Here is a 9,817-nt window from a genome sequence, read left to right as displayed (position 1 = left end):
CCATGTATCGTGAGATTTTGTGTGAAAACCTCCTTCCATCAGCAGGGGCATTGAAGATGAAATGTGGCTGGGTCTTTCAGCATGACAATGATCCCAAACACACCGCCCGGGCAATGAAGGAGTGGCTTCGTAGGAAGCATTTCAAGGTCCTGGAGTGGCCTAGCCAGTCTCCAGATCTCAACCCCATAGAAAATCTTTGGAGGGAGTTGAAAATCCGTGTTGCCCAGCGACAGCCCCAAAACATTACTGCTCTAGAGGAGATCTGCATGGAGGAATGGGCCAAAATACCAGCAACAGTGTGTGAAAACCTTGTGAAGACTTACAGAAAACGTTTGACCTCTGTCATTGCCAACAAAGGGTATATAACAAAGTATTGAGATGAAATTTTGTTATTGACCAAATACTTATTTTCCACCATAATTTGCAAATAAATTCTTTAAAAATCCTACAATGTGATTTTCTGGATTTTTTTTTCTCATTTTGTCTCTCATAGTTGAGGTATACCTATGATGAAAATTACAGGCCTCTCTCATCTTTTTAAGTGGGAGAACTTGCACAATTGGTGGCTGACTAAATACTTTTTTTCCCCACTGTATATAATAAATGCTTTTGATCATATTCATACTTAAGTTTCGATTCCTTTCTTTTTTTTAATGCACTTTTTAAATGTGAAATTTTAATGTGACTTTTAAAGAAGTCATGTATGCCTGAAATATGACTCAGAAAAGTGATATTAATTCTGGGGAAAGTGCTAGCATGAGTTAAGTTGGATATTGTGTAATGTAATGACATTATTAAGGGTGATTCAAATGTCCAAGTCCTTTAGGACCAGAATTTTATGGTAAAAATCATTTGATGTGACAGCTAACAGTCTGCTTGCGTTCCCCCAGCTTGATGTTCTGGACTAACTGGAACGAGCAGAAGCCGAGCATCATGAGGTCAACTTTAACCGGCCAGAACGTCCTCATCATTGTTAGCATGGATGTCATCACCCCTAATGGACTCACCATCGACCACAAAGCTGAAAAGCTGTATTTTTCTGACGGCAGTCTCGGCCACATCGAGAGGTGTGATTACGATGGCTCGCACAGATACGTGAGTATGGAGCCGCTTTGTGTGTGACTTTTAAAAAATGCATGGAAGTGCATTAGCTGAAGCGAAGGCTGTGTCTTAAGAGCACTGCAAACGGCTTTCAGCCTTTTGTGAAGCTTTTCTGTTTTGCTGAGGTGAAACATTGAAGGAGGACATAAAGAAATTTCGATCCCATCCACTGAATACAGGTCGCTTGGGTTCAGTACATTGTTTGGATAAAAGCGTCTGCTAAATGCATTAATTTAATTTAATTTAATTTGTATATATATATATATTAATAATGCACTAAAAATAATTGTAACATTTCAGTTTAACATGTTAAATTAATATAATTAATTATAAAAATAACATAAAAAGTAACAAATTCATACATGTCTTAAAAATCACAAGTTTCTGTCATATGTAATAGGTAGGGCTATCAGTTTGATAAGTTAATTTAATAAAATGTATAATAAAATGTAATATTAATTTAATAAAATTGATTGTAAAGCTGATCATATACTTGGAAAAAAATCATGTTTCTGTCATATAGTAAGTAGGGCTGTCAGTTTAACATGTTAATTTAATCAAATTAATTATAAAAAATAATGCACAAAAATAACAACTGATCATACATGTATGAAAATTCCTGTTTCTGTCATATATGGTAAGTATAGGGCTGTCAGTTTAGTGTTAATGAAACTAATTTGAAAAATAATGCACAAAAAAGTAACACAACTGATGTGTATAATAATTTCTGTTTCTGTCATATATAATAAGTTGGGCTGTCAGTTTAACATGTTAATTTGATAAAAATTAATTTGAAAAAATGCACAAATAAACCCTATTGAGCATACTTATGGAGTTCCACTATTAAGTAGGGCTGTCAGTTTAAAAGTTTAATTTAGTGAAACAAACTATATTTATAACTCTACTCGAGGAACTATTCTGTTTTAATTAATTGACAGACCTAAAAACAGGTTGTTATTAACTGCTAAAGTAACCCGATTTTAATGTTTGCTTTCACAAAGAGCCAGGAACAGCAGATTAGAGGATTTGACACAGTTTATCGTTTGACAACCGCCAACAATGCTGCGGCGCACTAAATGGGTTCTTGCTGGCTAATGAAACTATCTGCTCGCTAGGCTATTAGAAGGTGAAAATTGATCTGGGCGAACAAAAGGAACATTTGTTTTGTTGCGTGTCAGACAGATAGCAAGGCTAGCGAGGCAGGATACTGTCAGAGCATGCTGGAGGAGGCAGTGCCATTTAGGTTACTTCTGACACATTCAAACTCCAGCCTTTTCAAACTTCCCCTAGAGGAAAACACACTGAGCCACACATTCAAACTCCCAGGAGTTCAGAATTAATCGTGCAAATTAGATGAAACTTTCTTTATAACGTCAAATATGCCCCTGTTTACTTTCATAAAGGTAAAGTTTGTGATTTCTGAGCTACCTGGATCACCCAATAGAATTATTTATTTATTTTTATTTTTTTTACAGTAAAAATTGTTTATACTAAATGTTATACTAAGGTTATCACATTCAAGTGAGGCTTTTCTCTTTACAGCTGGCTTTGAAAAACATTTACTTCAACTGTTTTCAGTTTTTAATCATTTTACAACATTTTCTTGAACGGAAAATGGCAGATTAAAATGTTTCACAATGTCGCAAATCATTCCAGTGCCCAAAAATAACTTCCAGTCAATTCTGACCACTTTATGAACACATTTGACTGAAAATCATGTTTTTTCCGTAAATCTCCAGACCAGTTCTATTGTTCTGTGAGTAAAAAGGGGCGGAGCTTAGCAAGTGGTCTTTAAATAAGAATAAATAAATAAATACATAAGTAGTTTTAAATAAAATAGAACCTGTTTTAGTTGAGATTATGTTTGAGTAACCGTCCATCACATTATTGGAGAGCAAAGTCTGAGATAATCCCTGTTTAGAAGCTACTTGAAACGTAAGCCTGCACTTGGAGCAGGAATGTCATGTTCTAGTCCACAGGTTCGTAATTCAATGCTAAAAGCTTTCGATCTTAAGACAGCACAAAGATGTTTTCACCTGTCGAGGTGACAGCTCTGATATGCAGATGTGTCTGCTGCATCTTTCATCCTGATCCCCCACACACGTGCGGCAGCAATGGAGCACTTGGGAATAAAGACGTCTCGACTGCGCGAGGGTGAGAACACGTGTTTGACATGTTGTCATTGCAGATTAAAGCGTGAGTCTCTCTCTCCACGCACCCATCGAGCCGCCTATTATTACAGAAAGACTCGCATTCAAACGGACGGCCCTTCAGAGACATCTGTGTCTGCGTGTGTTACTGAAGAGCGGTTAGTGCTGCACTTCAGAGCAGATGTGTGTGGCTCACGAAAGCCTTCAGAAAGAAATGGCAAAACACATGAAAAGCGTGTTTGTGAAAAGCGAAAAATGTGTGCAGCCTTTTTGGGGGGGGGGATTACATGTAGTTATCATAGAAACTGTAATGAAGAATTTGCAGTGGATTTTTTTTGTGGACATTGTGTCTTATTGTAACGGCACAAAAATATTGGTATCTTTATTTTTTGAATTTGTTTGTTTGTTTGCCTTTTCTTTTGTTTGTCAAATTTTATTTTTCAATTATTTATTTATCCATCCATCTATCTTGACTTGACTTTCTACTTCCTGTGGGGGCAGGGTGATGTGTTTGTGTCCTGAGTTTTTTTTCCCCCCTCTAAAATTAATATTGTGTGTTTTATACAACAAAAATGTAATTATTTGTGTCCCCAAAAATGGGCAAAAAAATCTCATTGATTTTTAAGTTTTTATGTTAGTCAACTTCAAACAAATTGAAAACACCTTGAAGTTATTTTAATTTGTAATTGATTTTACGTAAAGCAAAAAAATAAAATATATTTTTATTTAAATTCATTTATGGTTTTATTTCTCAGTGTCTGCATTTTTTATATCAATTTGAAAAATCTACGTTTTTTTTTTTTCTTTTACACTGATTTTTTGAGTGTAGATTTTGGAACCTGTCTTGTTCCCATCTCTGCGTTTCTGAGTGACTGTAATCAGTTCATTTCTGATTCTTTCATTTCCTTCAGGCATAGCTTACCTTCCTCCCCGAGGTCATACGTGATGTACTGTATCCCTGTGTCTGTTACAACAGTGATTGCATTTACACTCTTTAGATCTAGGTTAATCATTTATAATGAGGGCGATAATGGAGGAGGGTTGGCCTTCGGGTGTGACGGTGGTTCTATGTGTGACGTGTGTCTATGTGAATTATACAGGCACTCAGTGTGCTTTATTTTGGTCTGTGTGCCTTTGTGGTTAAGTGCATAAAGTAAACTGCCTGATGGAACTGTCCTGTACGACAGGAGAGACGCTTTATTTACTACCACTGCTTGAAAGTTACTGAATGATTTGTACAATTACAAGATTTATAAATAGACTATCTATCCATCTGTCCGTCCGTCTGTCTATCCGTCCATCCATCCATTCTGTTGTTCTACCTGTCCGTCCGTCCGTCCGTCCATCCATCCATCCATCCTTCATTCTGTCATTCTATATATCTTTCTACCTGACTGTCTGTCCATCCATTCATCGTTCAATCATTCTGTCATTCTTTCTATCATTCTACCTGACTGTCTGTCCATCCATTCATCGTTCAATCATTCTGTCATTCTTTCTATCATTCTACCTGACTGTCTGTCCATCCATTCATCGTTCAATCATTCTGTCATTCTTTCTATCATTCTACCTGACTGTCTTGTCCATCCATTCATCGTTCAATCATTCTGTCATATTTTCTATCATTCTACCTGACTGTCTATCTATCCACCCATCCATCAATCCATCCATCCTTCGTTTCATCTGTCTTGCTATCTATCTGGCATTTAAGCCTCAGTCCAAAAAGTTCACAAACTTTTTAAGGTCAGTAGAAATATAAATTCACCAAAACTTTTGACTGTTATTCTATAACCTGAAATATTTAATAGGGCTCTTGTAAAAAATAATAGTTTTTTATTACCAGGATATTTCCTCTCCTAAATTCTTCTTCCTAAATTTGAAGGTCATTGTGAAATCAGGACCCGGAACGTTCTTTGGCTTGACAATTTACAAAGACTTCATCTTCTGGTCCGACTGGACGCGGCGGGCCGTGATCCGCTCTGATAAGTTCACCGGAGCCAATACGAAAGTCCTCCGTGCGGACATCCCTCATGAACCGATGGGAATCGTTGCTGTTTCCAACGACACCAACAGCTGTACGTAATTCATTTCCATTGTTCCATCACATGACGCAACCGTTTTAATGCTAAATTCAAACCAAATTTTGCATTTAGTTTGGTTTCTGGCGTGTCTGTCCTTCAGAAAAGCTGAAATGAAAACACGCAGCCAGTTTGTTATGGGATGTCTGATATTTACGACTACACATTTTGGGCATCCAAGACCAAGTCCTATCTAAAAGAATGGGGGAATTCAATTCCCATTCAAAATACTGAGACCCAGTCCAACCTGGCCACTGCTGGAAGTACATTTACATAAATTCGGTTTAGTGCACATGGTGACTTTTCCGTTTATATTCCCCAACCACGAAACTTACACCTGCAGTTCTTGGTAATTGCATCTGTTGAAACTCACAAAGAGCATTTCAAGTGCCTGAGGTGCAAATCTTTTAAAGCGAAGAACCCAAACTTGATTCACCCAGGAAGTAAAATGGCTCCATGAAATTTACAGAATTAGCAGAATTTATAGAAAGTGACACATTTATAGAATGCCGGCTTTCCACTCTGCTTCTTTCTTGGCTTTGGTACAGACGTTTCTTTGTTTGTGGTTCAAGCCTCAGTGTTTCAAAGGACTCTAATGAAAGCAGCTTAGATGCTTGGCATCCCAAACCGCAAATGGAGATTTTCTCATCTCAGGACTGTCTTAGGAGATTTGGACCTCAGTAGCCACCGTCCCTCGTATCTATATAGTGCAGATGACTCTATTAAGAGAATTCGCTCAGACAGTGCTATAAAATGGTGAAATTCTAAGTAATTCCCCACATTGCTTTTTAAATCATAACAAAAAAGACTAACTTTATGTACCTTTATGCTGTTTCAAACCACACAACTCTTCTTTTGCCTTCTGAATATAATGACCTAATTATTATTTTAGGTTAACTGCCCCTTTAAAAGTGGATGCCATCTGCAATTCTTTATATTAAAACTAATAAACATTGCTTTTTAATCGCCAGGCAACAGAAATCAGCAATTGAAGAGTCCAAGCTATTTAAAGGCCTATCCCATAATAAGCAAAAGCCTCCCAGGACTGAAGCCCCATGTTTCTACGGTGAAAGACGCTGGCCCAATGCACTCATCTGAATCCTCACCATTTGTGCAGGGGAATACACTCAGCCCACGGCTCCAGAGTCTGGCAGCCGCTTGTGTGTAGATAGGGCACAGTTCAGAGACCCATGCTCCATGCCAACGTCTGTGCCAAGCACAGTTCAAACTCACACCCGCTGAGGAGTCCAACCCTCTGACTGGCACTGCAAGAGTGCCCTTCAAGCCTTGTGTGTGTGTACGGTGCTAGGCTGAATGTATTGTGTTAAAAGACATCAGATGCCTTAGGCCACATTGTGAAAGCCTTTCAGAATGCTCTATTTCCAAAGTATTTCACACATCATTCATTAATGCTGTTCTTTATTCCAGCAAACAAACATGTTGTGTGCCCATTTACTAAATAATAAAAGGAGCCTTATATACACTACCGCTCAAAAGTTTGGGATCAGTAAGACTTGTAATGTTTTTTAAAGAAGTCTCTTATGCTCATCAAGGCTGCATTTATTTGATCAAAAATACAGAAACATAAACGGTAATCTTGCAAAATGTTATTAAAATATAAAATAATGGTTTCTATTTTAATATACTTGAAAATATAATTTATTTCTGTGATGAAAAGCTGAATTTCTATCAGCCATTACTCCAGTCTTCAGTGTCACATGCTCCTTCAGAAATCATTCTAATATGCTGATTTATTATCAGTGGTGGAAACTGTTGTGCTGCTTAATATTTTTTTTGGAGCCTGTGAATTTTTATTAGGATTCTTTGATGAATAAAAAGTTAAAAAGGAGAGCATTTATTTAAAATATAAATTTTTTCTAACAATATACACAAACGTTCAAAAGTTTGGGGTCAGTCAATTTTTATTCTTTCTTTTTTTGAAATAAATTAAAACTTGTATTCAGCAAGGATGTTAAATTGATAAGAAGTGATTGGCAACTTTGATAATTCTAATAATAAATCAGCATATTAGAATGATTTCTGAAGGATCATGTGACACTGAAGACTGGAGTAATGGCTGATGGAAATTCAGCTTTGCATCACAGAAATAAATGCTATTTTAAAGTATATTAAAATAGAAACCATTATTTTATATTGTAATACAACTTTGCAAGAATACAGTTTTCTGTATTTTTGATCAAATAAATGCAGTCTTGATGAGCATAAGAGACTTAGAGACTTACTGATTCCAAACTTTTGAGCGGTAGTATAAATATATATATACAGACACACACATATATATATATATATATATATATATACAGACACACACACATATATATATATATATATATATATACATATGAATTAATACGCTAGAAAGATACTGTTTCTGAATTGCTTGGATCTGATTCTAATTGTAATTCAGACTCCTGTTGCTCTGAATATAGGTTCTAAATCTAGTTTATGATTCTGGTTCTGTTTGCTCTGAATATTTATTTCTGGAACCAGATTATGATTTTTATTGTACATCCAAATTGAAATCCAAATCCATTTTGTTGTGAATATAGAACTAAGATTATAATTCAGATTCAAACTGATCAGAATTTAGATTCTGGATCCATATTATACTGTATATATAGATTGTAATCCAGATTTCCCTTGCTCTAAATATAGATTCTAATTGAAGATTGTGGTCTAGATTCAGTCTAGATTATGATCCATATTCTAAATCCAGATTATGATTCAGAATATGGTTGCTCTGAGTACATAATTCTGTTACATCCATATTACAATCGAAATTCATTTTGACATTATTTTAATCAATATTCATTTTGATTTCGTTTATTTATTATTTATTCACTTTAAAAAATTTTTTTTTACACATTTTGTATACATTTCAGTGTGTATAAAATGTTAAATTCCTAACCCTAAGTATGAGCTGTAAAGCTGGACAGTTGTAAATGTCACGGTTTGATTCAATGCTTGATAGATCTGTTACCAAGGATTTCTCTTAATCCTTTTAGGTGAGTCATCCCCCTGCAGCGTGAATAATGGAGGGTGCCATGATCTCTGTCTGTTGACTCCTCTTGGTGTGGTAAACTGTACTTGCCGTGGAGAACGGATGTTACTGGATGATAACAGATGTGTATGTAAGTCCTGTACCCTCTCTCTCTGTATCTCTTGCTCATTTTCTTGGACTTTTTTTTCACTCACCCCAAATTTTTTAGTATGTTTTTTATATTTGAGTTATGTCCATGTCTGTTAGTATTGAGGCTGTCTATATGCTGGAGTATTCCAAATAATAGCCGATATTTCAGTTTGGGATGCTGGTGATAAAGAAAGTTTTTGAGAATATGTTTGGTAGCTGATTGGCTCTGGATTGAAATTCAGAGCGAATGTTCAGGTCTGCAGTGCCCCATGTCTGTAGGCGGATAGGTGAGACACAGGGAGCATGTGGGACAGAACGGTTGCTTTTAGCATAGTGAGAGGAACATGCTGCTGCTCTAGAAACAAACAGCAGCAAAATCTAGCTGTGAGGCTATGGCCCAACAACCTTATTACTGCAGAATCCTTCCTGTTGCTCTGAATATTAATTTAAAATCCAAATTTTGACTGTGATTCCTGTTGCTTTGAATGTAGATTTCAAATCCAGTTTATGATTCAGATTCATTTTACTCATAATTTAGGGTTTAGACTCAGATTTAGATTCAATTATGAAGACCAATTGTGCATACATTTTGTAATTCAGAAGCTGAGTGATCCATATTCTGAATCTGAATCCAGATCATTCACATTCCATTTGCTGTTAATATATAATTCTGGAACCAGATTCTGATCTATATTGTGCATCCATATTGCAGCTTAAATTCATTCTGCTTTGAATATAGATTCTAAATCTAGATTGTGATTCAGGTTCACTTCACTCAGAATTTAGATTCTTGGTCCAGATTATAAAAAAAATAAATAATAACAATAAAAAAACAACAATTGTACATACAGATTGTAATCCAGATTTCCTTTGCTCTGAAAATAGATTCTGAATATGAAGACGGTGGTCTAGATTCAGATTATGATCCATATTCTAAATATAGATTATGATTTAGATTCCATTTGCTTTTTGGAACCAGATTGCAATCCATATTGTACATCCAGATTGTGATCCATGCTCTAAATATAAATTCTAAATACAGATTGTCATTCAGATTTAGGTTGTGGATCTGTATTCTAAAATATAATTGCACATCCAAAATGCAATCCAGATTTCCTTTGCTTCGAATATATGGACTCAATACCAAGATTGTGATCTGGTTTTAGATACAATTACCCTCACTCAAAATAAAAACCAAAACCACACAAGCAAGCAAAACAAATAAACCCTCCCAGCAGATTATAGCCCTTGCTGGTTATAAGGGAATTGGCGATCAAATATAACAATAAAAAAACACCGGTTGATTTTAACACACACACACACACACACACACACAC

General features: G+C 35.8%; 1 protein-coding gene across 1 annotated transcript in view; it reads left to right on the top strand.

Moving 5' to 3' along the window:
* Positions 1-9,817, top strand: part of lrp1ba (low density lipoprotein receptor-related protein 1Ba) — a 286,420-nt gene that overhangs the window by 160,722 nt on the left and 115,881 nt on the right. Inside the window, exons 39-41 of the mRNA XM_016292960.1 lie at positions 891-1,095; positions 5,134-5,326; positions 8,356-8,481. Coding sequence (XP_016148446.1) covers positions 891-1,095; positions 5,134-5,326; positions 8,356-8,481 — 524 coding nt within the window. The remainder of the gene's footprint in view (positions 1-890; positions 1,096-5,133; positions 5,327-8,355; positions 8,482-9,817) is intronic.

Source organism: Sinocyclocheilus grahami, unplaced genomic scaffold (assembly GCF_001515645.1).
Source record: "Sinocyclocheilus grahami isolate Dianchi unplaced genomic scaffold, SAMN03320097.WGS_v1.1 scaffold295.1, whole genome shotgun sequence".
In the NCBI taxonomy this organism is placed as follows: Eukaryota; Metazoa; Chordata; class Actinopteri; order Cypriniformes; family Cyprinidae; genus Sinocyclocheilus; species Sinocyclocheilus grahami.
Note: the sequence above shows the minus strand (reverse complement) of the source record. Positions and strands in the feature narration are given on the sequence as shown.